The sequence below is a fragment of the Zosterops lateralis genome (genome assembly GCF_965231275.1).
Source record: "Zosterops lateralis genome assembly, chromosome: 1".
Taxonomy (NCBI): domain Eukaryota; kingdom Metazoa; phylum Chordata; class Aves; order Passeriformes; family Zosteropidae; genus Zosterops; species Zosterops lateralis.
Window position 1 is genome coordinate 56,948,682 of NC_139762.1, and position 20,074 is coordinate 56,968,755.

At 37.8% G+C, this 20,074-nt stretch overlaps 1 protein-coding gene across 4 annotated transcripts in view; it reads right to left on the reverse strand.

Moving 5' to 3' along the window:
• The window catches only part of AMPH (amphiphysin), a 112,518-nt gene that overhangs the window by 26,452 nt on the left and 65,992 nt on the right, over positions 1-20,074 (reverse strand). For all 4 annotated transcript variants that reach the window (XM_083865413.1, XM_083865412.1, XM_083865410.1 and 1 more), the window contains 9 exons: positions 18,508-18,602; positions 15,213-15,308; positions 13,783-13,890; positions 13,324-13,409; positions 11,609-11,684; positions 10,665-10,747; positions 6,908-7,046; positions 5,242-5,370; positions 440-547 (listed from right to left, as the gene is read on the reverse strand). In XM_083865413.1, coding sequence (XP_083721539.1) covers positions 440-547; positions 5,242-5,370; positions 6,908-7,046; positions 10,665-10,747; positions 11,609-11,684; positions 13,324-13,409; positions 13,783-13,890; positions 15,213-15,308; positions 18,508-18,602 — 920 coding nt within the window. The remainder of the gene's footprint in view (positions 1-439; positions 548-5,241; positions 5,371-6,907; positions 7,047-10,664; positions 10,748-11,608; positions 11,685-13,323; positions 13,410-13,782; positions 13,891-15,212; positions 15,309-18,507; positions 18,603-20,074) is intronic.

The window sequence follows — 20,074 nt, forward strand, 5'->3', positions numbered from 1 at the left end:
CCACTGCTTGGTACAGAAACTCCATCACAGTAAAGCAACTGTATGCTGACCCCATGAGACCTAGGACCCCTAAGGCATCTTTCCAGACATGAAGAATCAAAGTCAGGCCAGAAAAATTGTCAGAAAAACAATCACTGGAGAATAATACTGTTTACACTAAGAGTTTTTCTAAAGATGGAAAATAACAGCATGCTAAAGTCAAGGCCAAGGTACCAGCAACAATTCTCATCAGCAGACATCTCCTTCTAGACCTAACAACTTCCTCTCCTTCCAGTATATCATCAAGTACAGGGTTACTGAGGGGGAATATAAAACTTATGCTTCTCAGGAAGATAAAGTTTTTCAGATACTTCCTATTAATACATGAGGCAAATCTTTTCCACCAAACACAGTACATTGCATTCATATGCTTTGCCTATGTGTCAAGGCAAAGAGATACCTGAGACATGGGTGAATGACTAACTCCTGTTGATACAGCTTCTGGCTTGAAAGGGTCGAAGTCCAAATCCAGTAATGATTCCTCTTTCTTAGCCTCAGGTACTTCATTCTGTTAGAAGAGAAATATAACTCTTAAAAAACTTATCCTTTAAAAGCTGTCCTGGGCAGTAAAATATTAAAATGATCAAGAAAAAAACCCAAACACCCCATAGATTTACTAGCTGTGATGCACACCAGAAGGAGAGGAACCTCTGAAGATTTTCCTGAGTTTTAGTGTAAGTTTTACTTTTATGAGATTCACTCTTATGATGTTTTTGGTTTCTCTGTGATACAGTTTCGCCTTTTCAGGCTAAACAGTCACAGCCCTTCCAAATAAGTGTTGAGTGTACACCGCTTGTCAGGGAAGGCCCTTCTAAGCTGCTTTGAGACAGATGTCGAAGTTAAAAACTACATAAACTGCACCCAATGTCCATACATTCTAGTAAGTTAATCCCTCCCCAAACACAAACATTAATAAAAAGCCAAACAGAAGGATCTAAATGCATTTGAATTAAGTTTTAATTCTGAACATGTATACCAATTTACAATTAATGTTGTATTGAGCTCTAAACTTTAGGAAACATCTGATAGTAAGGCACTGGAACAGGCTGCCCAGAGAAGCCACAGATGTTCCATCCCTAAAAGTGTTCAAGGCCAGGCTGGATGGGGCTTTGAGCAACTTGGTCTAGTGAGAGCTGTCTCTGTCCACACTGAGGGGAAGCGTGGAACTAGATGATCTTTAAGGCGTCTTTAAACCAAAACCATTTTATGATTCTATGATACGCTCTTATTAAACTGGATTTCATGGTAGAGCCTTTTTGGTTTGCAATGAATAAATTAGCCAAGGCCTCTGAGGTCACTATAAAAATATATACACATATATATGTTCAATGGGCTACAGGTCTTTTCTGCTGTAAAATAACCTGAAAAAACAATTGATAAACAACATAAAATATTAATTAGTGTGAAGCTAGCTGAGATTTAATTATCATTAATTATAAATATTCTAGGCAAGCATCTTGGTCTTACTAACAAGGCTACTGCCTACTGGTAGTTGTTCAGAAGCTTGTATGACAGGGCAAGTCTATCACAACATGGCAGGTATAAACTCAGCAAAACTAGGAGATAATAATAATGATGACAATGATAGTAAAATAAACGAGCAAAGACTTTCTATTATTAAAACATTTAAGAGTATAAACCTTCCAAATTAGTGTTACTATTGGTAAATAGATGTTCAAAGTTAGGTGATTAATGGCTTCCATAATTCCACAAAACATCTTAACTCTCTATGTCACCCGCAAATATGGTCAAAAGAGCTCCTCAGTTTAAATGTTAGGAATGACAGAGTGACCTCGAACTCTTCAGTCTGTAAGAGGTGTGCTAGGGGTGATGTGAGAAGAGTCTATACCTGTGTGAGAGGCACAGGGGTTTGGCTGGTCCCCGATTCCTCCAAAGCAGAAAGGCAATTGATAGTAAAGTGGATGGGGGCAAATGGGAAATAAAAAAGTGGTGCTGCTCTGTGTGGCACAGGTGGAGACCTCCTTGGCTTCAGGCAGTGAATGTAAAAAATATACACATGCTGAAAGACTGAGTAAATTTGTGGCAAAGTAGTCTGTGGCAAAGTAGTTTCTACTAAATAGGTAGAAATCATGCTGAGGAAGCCCTAGAGCAGCAAATGACTGGAGGCTGAGAGACTGTAGTAGAAGGGGGTGTCAGGAGTACCAACTTTGCTTGCCTGAATTTATCTTCTTTCTTCGGCCTTCTGCATCACTGGTGATGACACATAACTGGTCTGACACACTGAAGCCAGTGTTATAGGCTCACACTTTAAAAAGTCAAACTACCATTCCCACTAGTAATCAGCATTACATTCATGCTCTCATGCCTTCCATCCAGTGTATTTGAATTTCATCACATATGCTCTTGAGGCACTAATACTCATATGGTCACACAACTTGATGAAACAGCACTTGCTGGCACATAATCAGAATTGGATGGAGACATAAAAGATAATTACCTTTCACTGAGGTTTGAGAATGAAGTCGCTACCTATGAGGACTGAATCAAATGAACAGGAGTTTTACTTAGGCCATGAGTGATGACAGCTAAGATATTGGAAGTGACAGGGTACTGATTACTGATAGCAAAAGTTATCATGTACATGCAGGATAAACAGGAACCTCAGGAAATCCCTCAAGAAGAGACAAAGCTGTGAGAGGAAGGTCTGCCAAATATCCTGTATTTCTTCCACCACAGCATGATGAAACATGAGTAAATTAAATATTTGAAAGAGGCAGCTGTGGCAGAAGCAAGGCTGTACCTCTCAGAGTTATATACAAGGAATGAAGAAGGCACAAGAAACCTTCAAGGACTACCAAACCTGTTACGCTCTCTCTGTACATAGTCTGTACAAACCTTAAAATAGCTTTCGTAGTCATGGAGCATTCACTGTAGAGCTTTCAGGCACACTCAGACACACTATGTGTCTGTAGGGAGCATATAAAGGCCTGCAATGCCCAGGCTAGTGACTGGACACTGGGGAGAAATGTGAAGTGAAGAAAAGGAGAAATAAAGCAAGGAACACACATTTCTGAATGATCCTTTCATCTGGTCACTCAGATATTTCATCTTCTCCCCTCCTTTTACTAGGCAGTAATTAAATCCATTTTTGCCAGTGAATAACCTGGATGTGTGAGATAATTTGTTGAATCAGTGCACAAATATTCAATAGCATCAAGCAGAACTGTCTTTCAGCATCTTGAACTAACACAGTGAATGCATCACTACTGCTTGGTAAAGAAGAAGGAACAACAGTTACAGGATATTTGTGTTTCAGGAAACCAAAGTGTTTGGCCTGTTTGTAATCCTTTCCAAAACACTTTATTAAAGCAGCAAAGCTCTATTCATCAGTCTGTTGGCTTTGTGTCTCTGCATGAGCAGTGTCTGGCACACCAGTGGCAGTCACCTGGGAAATCCTGTACCATTGGCAGGCTCTGCAGCCTTAATAACTTTCTCTATACTGCACAACAAGGGCTTTGGGAATGCAGGAGAAGCCATAAACATCAAGAGGAATAAGTCCATATTTCCTGTGGATTTCATGCTACATATTTTCCTTAACTGGTTCACGTACACAAGGATACAAACCCTATACAATCACATGGTTTGTACAGATTGTACAAGACAGACATACTCAGAGATCTCAGATACAGTAGGATGCTTTAGTGATAGGGGTGGGTTTTTTGGAGGGAGAAGTGCAGATGATTGATGAGAAGATGGTCAGGAAACAGCTTAGGATATTCCCTGGTCATTGTCTGTGGAGGAGGGAAGGACATAAATCACTCACTAAAGGGAGATCCATTTTCCTTGAGAGACAAGGAAAAGATTTCAGTTCTCGGAAGCATGCCCACTTTTAATATGCCATTCCATTTCTATGCCAATCCCTCACAGAAAAGTTATAAAGATTCTGGAAATGTGATTTACACTAATTTAAAGCCTTGTTCTGGTGTCATTTCTTAATGGAAAAGCAAACTAGTTCCATTTCTGCTTCCCTGGATGGCCTGATGTATACATGTTAGTTGGATACAGTATTTAATGCAGGGGGCCATACTTACCACAGGTTACACCAACTCTTATCAGTGATTTCAAGGCTCATGCTTCTTGAGTATTTAATTCCTATGAAGGCAGGGTACAGTGATGCAACACACCTGCCATCTCCCTTCAGAAAGAGTGCCTACAAGCAGCTGCATTCTGGGAGTAGCCTGTAATTCTTTACTTGCAGGGAGACTTAACTACAAATAAGTCTTTTCCAAATAGATCTCTATACACAGCAACACCTATTTCTCCCTACCACAAGAAAACAGAGTTCAAATTGTATAAAATACATTTTTTATTGCTATGCCTTCATTCTCCTTGCCAAATAAATTAGAACAAAACCAGTGATTCAAATGAAAACAGAAATTCCTAAACATAAGCTTCAGATCTACATATTTCTCTCCAATCTATCAGATGCAGGCTCAGATTTCAGAGTTGCAATTACCATGAAAGAAAGAGTCCACTACTGAAAAAACTGGCAATCACTGCAAGTATGTAAGGGCTAATTAGCTGAATACAAATTTTACAGACTTACTTTGCACAATTCTGGTTTTTATGTTTATTTTCTGCAACTTTTAAAAGTATCATAATGATAAGATAAAATTAATTTTGATCCCTTCTCTTCTGTGCAGCTAACGTTTCTATGAGCAAAGCGTAGTGAATGAATCATCTAGCTGAAGCAGTCTTTTACACCTGTAAAAACTAGACAATTTCCATTTTTTAAAAATCACTCAACAGAAAGAAGGAATACTTTTAATGATTTTGATGAAGGAAACAGAAGTAATGATGGATCTCTGTAAATTTCCACTTGAGATGCTTAGCATTAAAAACAAGCATCTTAGATCAACTCTCAGCTAGTAATGCAACCTGGATGCATTTAAATCTCAAACATGACTGTGTCACAGTATTTTCAGTCAGACCTCTCAGTAAATGGCTCTTTTTCCAATACGTTAGCAGTCTTAGCCCTTTTGAGTGATTATGTGTGACCTATTCAAAAGAAAAACACGATATGTGTAACTCTTTCAAGACAACAGAAAGTGGTAATTGTGCCTCTGCCTTCTACCTGTGCCCCCTTCCTCCCTCTCCATGAAGATCAGCCCCAGGGTCACTATCTTGGAGAACTGAGGGTGATAACATAGTTGGACCTTTACACAATTCACTGAAGCTTACCTGTGATGGGGTTGTCACGTTGATTTCTGGGACAAAGTTGTCGTCAAATAAGTTAATGATGTTCTCTTGTTGCAGCTCCTTCGTGGGTGTGAGTTTAGGCAGTGGTGGGACCGGCGGACCTTTCCGCAGCTAGGCAGACAGCAAAAATGACACAGAGTAGCTCAGGGATAAAAGAAAAATCTTTAAGCTAGGTCTAAACAAATTGTCTTAGTTTTTTACTTTGGCTGTTTCACACTAAATAAGCCATGGGAATAAACCATGTATTGAAAGGAATTGTTTAGCTGTTCAGCATCAAAGGCTTTGAAATAAACCTCATGGGAAGAGCAAAAGAACCCTATGTTTAAAAGTCATTAAAACTCAATGTTTCAGATTCTATAGAAATGCAACTCTTGGTTGTATTTTTTCTACTGTGACAGGCACACAGTGCAAGACACTAGCTCTTCTATGCAGCCCATAATTGGAAGGGTGATACTGCACAGAAAAAATGCCACTGCAGCTTTTTGGCTTCTTGAGTTCATTTGTGTTTAGCTTTGGGATTTTGTCCCTGCCCATCTGTTGCTAGCCTTAGAGTGTACTTAATGGTAAGAGCATATCATTCTGGGAATGATAGCCCTTCAAAGGTGCTTTGTTTACTGTATTTCTCCTCCTCTCCAGAGATTCACATAACTATGACAAACTAATTGCTTGGAATAATATCAAATAATATTGTTTAATTTTTAAATCTAATGAAAACCCAAGAAAATAAATACACAAAAAAATCCTCAGGCGGTATAGTGACATAACACCATTGGTACCAGTGAGGCTGATTCCTACCAGGTGAATACTCAGGCAGTGAGTTGTCACATTTTGGGAGATCAGATAAAATAAGCATGCTCACTAGATACAAAATTATTTTTTTTCTGATATACAGACAGCATAGAAAAAGCAATCAGCATGGAAGCTATCTCAATTCCAAAAACATCCATAACATCAACACAAGACTTCAATATACATGTGAAATATCATATACAACTCATTCTACAGATGGTACTGATGGATGAAATAAATTCTTTTTTTTAACAATACTTTGAGAATACCAATACCAATACAGTGGAGAATAGAAATTACTCCACTGGTTACAGCAGTGTTAAACTTTCCAACTAGTGTTTGAAACAACCAATAAGACTTTAATTATCAGTAATTAGCAGAGCAGTATTTCAGTTAGCTTTATTTTTCACTGTTTTAGAGACTGGCCAGACCAGTTATTTACTCACTGGCTAATTCCTCCCAGGGCAAGCATAAATTTGAAGATGAATGAAGAGCAGATATATATAATGTACAAAAATTCACAAGCAGGTTTTAGAAATAGGCTTTGCAAACTATCACTGCTGGTAAATGGGTCCTTAGAGGCAATGCAACTTTTTAAAGAAGTGTTTTGCTTTGTCACTGCAAGTCCCAACAATCCACCAGGCACCTAAAATTTTCTTCATTCCCATAATATAAAAACATTTCCTATTCATGCTGTGACACAGGGATGAACAACTGATGAACAGAACAGATTGCAACAGAACCAGTGGCCTCCCTGCCATTACTCAGTTACAGCCTAGATGAAAAGCCACCACATACATCATCTCAGCTACCTTTCCCTGCACGACAGGTCAGGTCCCTCTGCTGGGTATCTCCTTACCTGTGTGGGTGACTTAGGCCGGGCTGGTGCTGGAGATGCTGGTGCCAGCATATGGTTGGGACTAGCAGTAGGGCTGGGGAGGGGAGAGACCTCCTCTGGTGGTGACGGTGTTTTTGCAAAGCGGAGTGGACCTGAATCACTAGACAGAAGCAAAGGAATGGCAAGGACATTTATATCTTGCTGACTTATTACCTTGAAAATTTGATGCAACATTTGAACTGCATCCCTGATGTAATGTCAGTGATCACAAGAGAGAACACACTGGAGATGGACCAAGCCATTATATAGTGACTAAAACTAAAATTGCAACTAAAGACAATTAAAATTCAGTGTCAAAGGAAGTTTTAATTTTGAATGCTCTTGATTTTTGGACATTTGTTTACCTAATCATTGTAACTTGAAGAAAACAGAGTACCTTCATTTTTCCAGATTCTGTACTTGAATTACCATTTCACTTATAAATTTATAACTATTATAAAATGTGAAATGGATTTACTGTCTTCATTTCACATACTTCTTGGAATAAAAGACTAAAGATAAAAAAACCCACAGGAAGGCATCACAACTAATAATGCAAGTAATTTTAAAAGCTCAGCAACTTCAGAAAGGTTTCAATAAAACAAAACAGCCTAGATTATTAGAAAGATAAAAAATACTATTTAGAAGGACAAATCACAAAAATTATAAACAAGCAGCAGTCTAGCGACTTCAACAGAGCTCTGCTGATACTAAGGAAAGATCTGATGAAGTTGTAGAAAGCATCTGCCTCATAAAAGTACCTGGTGCAAACACTGAGAAAATATTCAGCTACCTAGATATGCTGAAAGCTTACAGTAAGGGAGGCTATGAGCTACAGAACTCAACAACCACAGTACTAAGTAAGAGCGACTCCTACACATCCTCAGGGAGAGCAGAAGCACTACCTGATTGAGAGCACAGCATAAACATGATCCTAATGCTAACACAAGAAAAACTGTTCTTTGGAAAGACAAACTTAGCTTGCACTCACCACCTCTTTCTGTGGAAATATTGAACGAGAAAAAATAAGCAGTCATTAAGATTTATGTCCCAGGTACAATGTTTGCCTTCAGGATAGAGTATTCAGTAGCATACAAGTTTTTAAGAAGTTTCTTTTTATGCAGTTCTTTAAAAGGTTAGATACTTGTCTAGTATTAACTTCTCACACATCTAAAATAGAAAGCTGTTTTATCTCATGAAGACCCACTTTTAAGTCTTTTAGAAGATCATCACTAATAAGGGAAGTCAAAATCTACCCAGATTTTCACACAAGGCTCTGCAAACAGTACAGCAAAAGACAGTAACAAAGTAACTGAAAAACCAGGTTTTTAGAAAGCTTTTTAAAAGTAAGTTAACACTACATTAAATGACATTTGCACCCAAAATAATTTTGCTTTTTTCTCTCAATGATGGAATAATTCAGTGGCAACACGTGCATGTTGGACATGGTCTAAAAGACACAGGTGGATAAAATACCTGCTGTTTACAAAAAGTGCTCGAAATCTTCCAACACTACATTATTTTGCATCACATAAAAGTATTTTACAAATCCTTTATGGAAACGTAATCCAATTTGCAAGTCCATCCTAAATGGGCCAAAGTGAAGAGCTCCAAAGGCAACATGTAATATACACGCATGAATTATCACTGAAATAATCTAAAATACAAATTCTAGTGATGTGCTTATAAAGTAGTTCTGAATTTTGCATTACATCAGTAGTTTCGGTATTTCATTCTTTGCTCTTCCAAAGTGAGACGAAAACAAATGTAGGAATATCTCCCATATTTTTGATGCAAATATTAGGTTGTTTGATCAGTCTTAATTTTTGCTAATCTAGCTCCATCTTGAGGGCAAATTAGCAGTAGCTCTGTGAGAAACAAATTTAATCTTTATTTATGCCTCAATATTATGTGGCTTTATAAACCGATTTTCTGACATTGGGGGGAAAATTTCTCCATGGGCTGAGTCCTAACACGGGGCACATGCAGAGGGCAGGGGGCGCACACATCACCTGCCGATGGATGCCGACAGTGCATCCCGGGATTTTGGAGGTAACGATCTGACCCTGGCCTCCTTTCTCCCCCTCCTTTTCTTTTCCCTTCTCTGCTTAACTTTCTGTCCCTTTCCAGTAGGGACACATATACTTCTTTATCAATAAATAGTTCTCAGATGTTACAAATGTGTATTATAAAATTGGCTTTTCGCAAGATGGGTGCTATATGATTAATAACGTTGTGGTAAGAACATAGGATATAAGTTTTTTATTTCTAGTATTAGTAAAAGAAGATTAGGCATAGTGGCAGTAGTTGATATATTATGCTTAAACTGTCTGTTTGGTTGGGATAACATCCAGTGAACATGTAAAGAAGACTCTGCTATTGATATCCCAACTATCAGCATCTCCCATCTGAAGAAAGCATGGACCAAGGCCCAGGCTGGAGGTGATAATAAAGACACAGCCACAAACCACGCATGCTCTAAAAAGGCAGACCCAAGGAGGGACCATGTAAACCAGTTCCTGTAATATAGAAACTAGTTTATGGAATTATATGAATATTCATAAACTGTTGCGATAGAAAGTGTATTTAAAGAATGTCTCTGAGATAGCAAAGTGTGGACTTGGCTGAATGCCAAGTCACCCAGCCAGCCGTACTTGGCTTTTTTTATTTCCTAATTGTCTTATTTTTTTTTTATTAAACATATTTCTTAAAATTTGCCAAAAAGTGAACCTCGTTTTTCACATCAGATGTAATATTTGCCTTTTTTTGTGCTTGATTTTGTCAAAGAAATCTATTAAAATAAGAATCCCCTGCAGTTTCCCTTAAGAGTGGGATGTGAAAAGCTGTCACATTGTTTGGATTGCTTATGACTAGCTGGGATTAAATGGAAATTCAGGCTTTATATATTAACTGTAAATATCACCGTGTCTTGGTAAGTCTCACTGTTTTACATTTCAACCTTTTCTGCACATCAGTGTTAGAAATAAAATTATGGCAGAAAGGCTACATTTGTTGAAAGCAAAAAATCAGAAATACCGTACTGGCATCCACTGACCTTAAGAAAGAACCATCTGATTTTAAACTCCTTTTGATTTTGTGCTTTAAAACAAGATTTCACTTGAAGGTCTTTAAAAATATTATATTTTTGACATTCTCTTTATTTAAGCTTTTCTGCTTTTATGATGCACCCTCAGATCTTTACTTTTCCTTGTAAGTAGAAGAGATAAAAGCTGACATTCAAAGGTTGCGATTCTCACCTAATAATAGGAGCTAAAAACATATCTCAATATTTCAAGGCTTTAAACAAATTATGAGACTTAGCAACTTGCTGTAAACAAAGCATCTAAGAATAAATGAGCTTAAGGTTAGTGCAAAGCTTAAGTGAGTGCACTTTGTTGGTGCAAATTGATGTAAGTCTACAATGAACTTGGCTAAATTAAAGCAGCCTTCTTTCTTTTTTTTTTTTTTTTTTTTTTTTTTTTTTTTTTTTGTTTGTTTGTTTGTTTGTTTGTTTGTTTTTGAAAGGACTTTCTAGGAAAATAGTCAGCGAAGAAGGAAGCTTTGCATCTTTACTCCCTGTTGAGAAGAACTTCATCCGAGACACCTTCACCTACCATCCTGAACAAATAACGCCTGTTACCATGTTGTACAGCAATCACTACACATGGTGTAGGTGATTATATACTGAAACCCACAAAGCCTACAGTGATGCAATTCATTAAAAAGGCAATAAATTCACCTTGGTGCCCCTTGAATGGTGAAGGCTTTGTCTGCATGCTGATCCCCCAGCTTTGTCATCACTTCGTATAGTTTGTGACATAACTGTGAAAACAAAACAGTTGCCTATGTGAACAACTAGAGCCATGATTAAAAACATAGGTAATAAATCTGGTCTGATAAATAACTTGATAACTTTATGTTACAGTGTAAAACCTTCCAAAAATTCAGTGCCATGTATAGCAAAAGCCGAAACAGAAATACATCAAAATCCACAGAATCAAAGATAATAGCAGTTCTTCAAAAACATGAGCCGTTTTTTAGAGAAGAAGTTCATAAGTGTGACTGACTGCTATGTGAGCTCTGATGAAGGAGGTAATCTGAAGTTTAAAGCAACAGGGGCAGTGAAGAAGATCCATGTTTTCCCCTGAAAAATCTAATCCAAAATTTCACCGAGCTTCAGTAAAGTGAGTTTTCAAAAAAATGTTGGTTCCAATTTGAAGGTTGCTACTGATAATATGCTACTATTTAGCCAGGTACATTCAAAAGATCCTCAGTGAAACAGTTTGATTTGCCTAAGAGTCACAGATAAAAATATTGCATTGCTGACAATGTATATAGCAGACTTGAAAGGAAGGTTTGACATATTTTTCTTGTACCGATTAAAGCAAAGAGGTGCTTAGCAATTGGACACACCAAAAATACTGAAGGCAACAGTAATTGTCAAAATAGAAAGTGAATTTAGTGCTACAACTGATAATGCACTGCAATCCAAATTGTGGGGGCTGCTCCTTCCTTGATGAGAGAGCAAATATGGCAAGTAGAAATGAATACGATGATTATACCACAAATCTGGATCTATGGCAAATTCTCATGTGTGCCTCTGCTAGATTTTTACTATAAGACATTTCTTAACTGTCATGCGTATCATAATCCATTATACATGAGATAGTCAGTTTTACTCACTAAAGCTATTTCCTTGTGAAACTTGGCTTCAAGGCTGGATACATTTTTGAAGGTGTTCACATAGAAGCCAATTCGTCTATGAAGGATGGCACAAAGAAAGGAAAAAAGAGAATAAAATATATTTTATGTGGAGGAGGGCCACAAAGACATTGATTAACTGTTTTCTGGACTACAAGCAACATTCTTGACTATTACTCTCAGCAAAGCAAATGATGAAATGTCAAAATTTCAGACTAGTTTATTCATGATTATTTCCATTAGTGTTGAGAGACGTATTTCACACCATCCAATCAACCAAGTTGTGACCACATCAGATGTCTTCAGCCTTTTTTAAAGAAGAGTGGAAAAGGATGGTCACAAGTGCAGCACAAGCACAGGGAAGGCAAGATGCTGTGGGCATCCATCTTCCACCAGACAGCACACAACCATTTCTCGAAAGGAGAAAGGTATCATTCCAGCACTGTGAGCCCCTGTGCCCAAATCTTATGATAGCACCAAGGTGATGCACTTGCATCTGGGGTCACCTTTAATGTATGCTCAGTACAGCTCAGGTGTGGGTGTCCCAAGCTCCGCTCTGAAACACATGCACATGTATATAAGAGAAAAAGAATGTAATACAGAGTAGACATTTCTGTGCATGTAGTCGAGAATCTCCTTATTTGGAGTGAATGATTACATACTTCTACATTTCAAAAGTAGAAGCCGTTTTCTTAGGTTTTGTTTTATTCTTTTTCCTATTTAAAACTTTCATGTATAATTTCTCCCAACTTTTATTAATGAAAATTATCTTTGGAATAAGGATAAGCCTGTAAAATGTCAGCTCAATAGATAATTTTCTTCCTGAAAAATTGTAATAACTAAAATAAAGGACTCTGAAAGCAATTGCTTTCTAAATTATGTGTATTGCTCAAGTTAAATTCTACCTTTCCCTGAGACTAGATACTGCTTTTTTATACAAAATTTACTGAAGCAAAAGGGCCCTTACTCTAAGTCATCCATATGCAGTTTTCCTTTTAGTAGGCCCATAAAACAAATCTCTTGAAGTGCTAAGAAGATTTACACTGAAATAGGCAGAAACACAGCAGGAAAATCCTCTATTGGTCTGAAATTTAACAGGATTTAATTTAGAAGGCAGAGAAGACAAAGGATACTTTACATTTCCACTCCAGATTGTCAATTGTTAAAGAACAAAACACACTAATGAAATGCTTATTTTCTACTGCTTTTTTTTTCCTGTTCATATTGTCTGCATTTTCCGTATAAACACAATTCATGATTAGACATCTTGATTGAATGACCTATGCCATCAAATCATTTAACATCGCAACATAATCAGTGCAAAACTATAGAATGTGTCTTCTGGTGTAGTTAAAATAAAAAATGACCTATAAGTAGACCCAGATCACCACAGACTACTCTGTGCTCTAGCATAATTATTTACTCACGAAATGGAAATCTTTTTGCCCCTCAGAATGGAGATATGGTAATGAATCTTAAGTGCCAACAAACATTGAAAGAAATAAGTATAAATACACTTACAGTACATATATTTTAGGAGTGCTTGCATACATTTTTCCTTTTATTATTTTGAAAAAGTAATGGATGGAATCTTCAAGAACCCAACAATCCATTTTATATCAGCTCATTAAAATCCCCTGATTCCCCTTCCTTACTCCCCATTTAAGGCCTTGCATACAGTATCTCTCTAGGCTTACCGTGACCACAGGGATGGCAACTCTTCTTGCAAGTCTGTGTTAAACTCTTCAAACACTTTCTGCGCTTTTTGAAATTCTTCTTCTGCCTAAAACAAAATGAAACAGCTGACTTCTAAAATCACTATGACATAACAAAACCAAAATTATTTTTTGTGGCTTTCTTGGTGGGTCTTTTATAATTTTTATTGACAAAGGATGTTACTCAGTCTCACACCATGGAGGCCAATACAGGATTTGCTCTCCCCTCAGTCTCATCAAGAGAGCAAATTAGATCTCAAACTGGACTACTTTGTGAAAGATGCTGAGCATGTCTACCACATGAACCAAAGTACTCAGTACACATTTATGCTTAGAGATATTTCTAAGAGAGCAAAAGGAAATTTTCAGCTTGGTCTATGTAGAGAAAAAAATGCCACCCAATCTCCCCAAGTCTTCTGCCAGCATGTTTTTGATTGCTACCTTGGTGATTCTGCCTTCATCTTTTCTTTTGGAGCTCTGTAGGGCTTCTAGATGATGCCTTGCACTGTCATAGTCCACTAGCTTTCTGCTTCGTTTTGCAATGCGAGTCTGCACAGGGGTAGAAATGAAAGTAAATATAAGGAGCAGTTTTTAAAAAGCCATTTTACTTATATTGTCAATTTAGTTTTTGACATATTTTTATTCTCCCTTCTCTGTTGTTCAGGTCTGAATTATTGTATCATGTAGGAGGAACATGGAAATGGTAAGAAAGACAAACGAATCACATTATTTTAAATAAGGAATCAATTTACATATAGTTTGGAAAGGGTTTTCATGGGTGTAGGGATTACAGGCCTTAGAGTTGAGGTATCAGTGTTACATAAGACTTTCTTATGTCTTAAGTCACATTCTCTAGAATCAGTGAACCTGTTAAACTCACAGTAACACTATCTTTTCCCCTTACATATAGTGTGAAAATTCAGCAATTAATGCATTTTTTCTAGAGTTGGAAAAATGCTAAAATATACTCTGTATAGTTGTTCTGACACATACCTAAAATACTGGAGCTTAAGACACAGATATCTATATACTTTGATATAGATTTTACAGAGCTATATATTATATGTAAAATCCACATACTGAGAGGGCATAAACCCAGTTTGATTTAAAAGCCAGTTTAGGACTGTACATCATTAACGTTGGTATTTTTAGATAATTTTTCCTTAGTCCTTGATGTAAATTACAAAGGGGATGACTCTGTGCTACCTACTCAGTTATAAACCACCACCACCAAACAAAAAATCCAGTTATGCCCATACAATTATATTCAAATATAAATGTATCTACCTCACCTATATTTCTTCATTATCCTCACACATTTCATTTAGCAGTCATCTCTCTGGACTGTACACCAGATGGGCATTTGGCAGAGGCTAGAATCTGTATAACATTCTCTCATGATGTGTATTACAAAATCTTTTTATAACTAATTAAAAGACAGGAACCATGGCTTAGATAAAAGAAAGATACTCACGAGTACAATCTAGCCAATAACAGAAAGCCTGCTTTCCATGTAATTTGTCTGGCATTTTAACAGCTGAAGAGCTTAATGTGTCCTTATTGAAGTTGGTTGAAATTATCTCATACCAAAGAAACAGGAGCAGAAAAAAGCATAAAAGTTTCCTCTACAAAGGCTAATTACTTTTGAGGACTGCTGCATGAAAAATATTTTTGTTTACTTGGAAAATCAGCCCTGTCTAATGTCAGGAATTCACTTACTGAACAATATCTTGTACATTACAGCAGAGCATGACTTCCACCGTTTTTCTTTTTTTTTTTTTTTTTTTTTTTGCTTGTAATCTAATTTTCAATTTATTTTGCAACTCAACAGAACTTAAAAATTTGTTTTTTATAGAAAATCATTACTCTACTTTGATATCAGGAAATTGTCCTAGATATGTATCCAGCGTTAACAATGACCCATCCACCAGTTTTTGATGGAAGTCTTCCCAAAGTTCATCACATTTCTGAAAAGGTAGAAAAGAGAAAAATATACTTAGTAGTTTAATGCCACTCTAAACCTAGGAGAAATACAAATGTAATTGACAAAGATTAATCTTTCTGAAGTTTTAAAATGTTCTTTATGGAAATAAATCAGAGCATAAACATAAGGTGAATGAAAAGGAATACTTTGATGTTTCAAGTTCAATTCACAACAAACTAAGATTAAACCTAATAACTAGTTTGTGTTTTCATTATTTTAAATAGTAAGTGCTATGTGAAAATAGGGATGTTGTGGAGATTAAAGGTGTTCCTCAGGGTTTCAGATCCCTGAGGGTCAGTAATGCAGAATCTGAACCTGGTCTAGCTCTTATGTCTAGGTGTGTTGACTAATGATGAACCTTGCTTGCAGAGAAACGAAGTACAGCAAAAAATAGAAGAGAAAATAAAGGGAAAGGTCTTTCCATCTCATTCTTTTTGTGCCATTAAGGTACATTTGATGAAATGGCTGATGCAGACAAGAACTCTCTACCTTGTGCTGCTGGAGAACTGGAATGACAGATATGAAACATCCCAACATCAGCTGGCAAAATAAACAAAATCCACACCCCTGAAGGTGCAGTGCTTTTCCCCAGTCCTCTTTGGAGCTCTGGAGTACAGGATAAACCTCCTGTACTTTTCTGATTTTTATGAACATTCTAATGCAGCTCATGTGACAAGGACTAAATGGGTGAGATTCCTTATTAGAAGCTGATCCTGTTACATAGACATAGTGGTTGAGGTCTTGGGTTCTCCACTGAACAAATCATTAGCACATGTTAAACATCCTGATTCCTCCTTTCTTTGCACATTTCAAAAATCACTTAACATCCTTCCCTTTGATGGGAGGGAGGCTGATGGGTGTAAGCACAGCTGTTGTCCTCACTGACAAGCCTGGAAAACTATTTCCAAGTGTTTGTTATATCATAACCTACTATACGGCATATTATAAATGCTGTGTGATGCCAGCTTTCAGTTCATTCATTTCCTATTCTAACAGAGTCCCTAATGGATGATTAGAATCTATTAAACATGTTTAAAAGAAATACCTTGTTTATTAACACAGCATTTAATCACAGTGGTCTACAAAGCACCACAGCATTAGATCATAGCAAGCAACTGCCAGTCTTGTGTGTTTGCCTTTGTATCTTGCTGATATGTATTTTGAACAAATTAAAATAATGGAGATTTTCTGAAAGCTAATGGACTCAAACAACATTGTGGAAGAATTCTTTAAGCCATCATCTTTCCTACCGTACAGAATAAGGTCTTTTAAGTGGCTCCCTTTTGGAATGAATATTTATATCCCAAAATGAACAGATACATAGTTCTTTTTTACTTTAGGCTGAGATCACAGAATTACAGAACCACAGAATCAACTAGGTTGGAAAAGACCTTTGAGATCATCAAGTATAAGCTATGACCTAACACCAACACATCAACTATAACAGGGCAGTAAGTGCCACATTCAGTCATTTCTTAAACACAACTATAACAGGGCACTAAGTGCCACATTCAGTAATTTCTTAAACACCTCCAGGGATGATGACACCAACACCTCCCTGGGCAGCCCATTCCAATGCCCCATCACTCCTGTCAAAAAATGGCTGGACATTCTTCTTAATGTCTTCCTAAACTTCCCTTGCCACAGTTTAAGGCTGTGTCCTCTTGTCCTGTTGCTGGTTGCCTAGAAGAAGAGACTGACCCCTGCTTGGCTACAGCCTCCTTTCAGGGAGTTGTAGACAGTGATAACGTCTCCCTTGAGCCTCCTCTTCTCCAGGATAAACAACATCAGCTCCCTCAGCTTCTCCTCATGGGATTTGTGTTCCAGACCCTTCACCAGCCTTGCTGCCTTTCTTTGGACATGCTCCAGCATCTCAAAATCCAAAACTGAGAGGCCCAGAACTGGACACAGGTGTGGCCTCACCAGTGCAGAGTACAGGGGAAGAATCACTCCCCTGGTCCTGCTGGCCTCACTTTTCCTGATAAAGGCCAGGATGCCATTGGCCTTCTTGGCCACGTGGGCACACTGCTGGCTCATGTTCAGGCTGCTGCCAGTCAGTACCCTCAGGTCCCTTTCTGCCTGGCCACTGTCCAGCCACACTGTCCCCGGCCTGTAGTGCTGCAGGGGGTTGTTGTGGCCAAAGTGCAGGACCTGGCACTTGGTCTTGTTGAACCTCATATTGTTGGATTCAGCCCATCAATTCAGCCTGTCCAGGTCCCTCTGCAGAGCTCTCCTACCCTCCAGCAGATTGACACTTGCACCCAACATGGTGCGAATGCAAATTTGCTAACAGTAGACTTAATCCCCTCATCCAGATCATCGGTAAAGATCTTAAACAGGATTGGACCCATACACAGATCGCTGGGGGACACCACTGGTGACTGGCTGCCAGCTGGATGCACCACCACTCACCACCACTCTCTGGGCCTGGCCATCCAGCCAGTTCTTAACCCAGCAAAGAGTGCTCCTGTCCAAGCCATGGGCTGCCAGGTTTTCCGGGATTATTGGTCCCACAGGTTTGCGAACATCGAATTGGCTCAGCAGGTCACTAACTGATTCCTTCTGGATTATAGGGGATCTGTTCTTCCCCCAGAACTGAGGCTCTTTAAGCAGGCAATTCAGAGCACCTCAAGTTAAATTCCTGTTGACTTGTCAGGAAAAACCCATTCTTCTCTAATCACTGGAGGAAAGTAAAAAATAAAAATAAATAGTGTCCTGAACTCTAATTTGCCTTTAAATTCCATGTTTTCAAAGAGAGAGGTGAGTGTCTCGTAAGATACCCTGTTTATTACCACTGATACAACAGTTGTTACACAGCACAAAAGGACAAGCAGATTTGATAATTTTTAACATTCTTTTAAACTGAGAATCCCAACTGTAAAATTGCATGTAAGATACCTTTTACAAACTTGTCAGTCAGATGCTGTCAGGACCAATTCTGCTCACACTGATGTTATCTCAGTGGGAGCTTTTATCAGCTATTTCATACAATAGACACTGCAAGTGCTGCATCTGGCCAGCAGGAGCTGCATTTCACAAGATCCATAATTTATATGCTGAGAAAACAGGATTTAACATGACATGAAGGATTAAGGTCAATTTTGGATCCATACTTCTCCTCAACAGCTCAGATTAATCCATTTGCATCCAAAATACTTTTTCCCTCTTTCCATACATCTTACCTCTCCAATCATTTTCACATCTTCACGTCCATACCAGTCTGGCTCATACACTTCATGGAGAGACTCTGTAAGCTTCTTTGAAGCATCTTGCATTCCTGCAGTTAGACAGAAAGAGGAACATAGAGGTGCAAACTACAAGAAATAGTTGCTAAATATCTTTATTTTCAGTCACATGTACCCACTATGCTATTCCCTCTGGCAAATTTAGAAAAGAGATACCTGAACTTGGGGAGAGCGCTGTAATGGACATGTTTTTATGAAAGATCTTGTATGGTCTCCCAGTAATTTTAGAAATTAGTGGAGCCCAGTGCTTATTTATGTTTGCAACAGGGTGGTGCCTGCAGAGGATTTTGTGAAGTCAAACTGATCAGTCACTTTTGGAGCTCTTGCTACCACAGCTGGAACAAGAACAGGGACTATTGATGGTTATCACTCTGTAATACACAGAGGAGCTGGCTTAAATGTAAAATAGATTCAATGATATTGTGAGATGGGCCCTAAATCTATCTTCAGTGAGATCAGTTTGACCCCCAATAAATATAAAAACACCCTCAGTGAAGGCATTGGGGCTTGCATTTTGATACAGCATTAATTCATTAGATGCTGAATATGGTTCTCAATCCAGTGAAACCAAACTCATATTACCTAACTTTTTAAGAGTTCAGAATAAGTAATTTTAAAATGACAAATTTTATTTCAATTTCTTTTCAAAATCTCAAATCTTCCTTAGCATTAAATTTTTCTTTAAAAAGCATGTTTTCTTCTCTAGTCAAAATCTGTTTGCTATCTTGAAAATATCTCTAAGTATGATCTTCAGATTTAACTGCTCAGTGAATGAATTTAGAAATAACGTAAGTATTTTTGTTTTCTGCATAAAGAAACATTCACAAGTAGAAAAGGAAAATTAATTTGAAACTTGAATGTGTAGAAGAGCAGATCTGATCTAGTCAGTTGGTATTCCATCATGCACTCCCAAAATACATGCTATAAATATGACAGGAAAATAAATGCAGAAATGCACACTTCCTAATAAGAAAATGGTGGTCTATGGAATGGATAGGATAGGAAAACATAATGAAAAAGCTGGAAGTACATGCCTGTTCTCAGTCCTTGAGTACAAAAGAGAGAATGGCATGGGGGAGAACAAGTACAAAGGAAATATTGATGTTTAGAGGGTACAAGCTCTCACCCTTAAATCAAAAGGTACTGAGCCAAAACAGAATATTTGATCTCTTAATGAATTGTCTTGGGGGTGGTTTTTAATGACAGACCGCATCTTAGACTATTAGGATAGCACAAGAATTGAGATGCATTTCTTCCTTTTCTCCTTCATGGTTAATTCTTAGAATGATGTATCTGCAACTAAGGAAGTGTTCCCCTGAATAAAAAAGACTTTTTTTTCTTTGCCTTAGAAGATACCAAATTACAATCAAATACAGATGATCTTCACGTATATTTTCAGGCAGGACTCATTTAAAATCCTTATTGTCACTGCAAATTAGTCAGCTCAAGAGGTAAGGCAAAACCAACAGAGTATCTCTTTGCTTAAGACAGCTGCTTCTCTGTA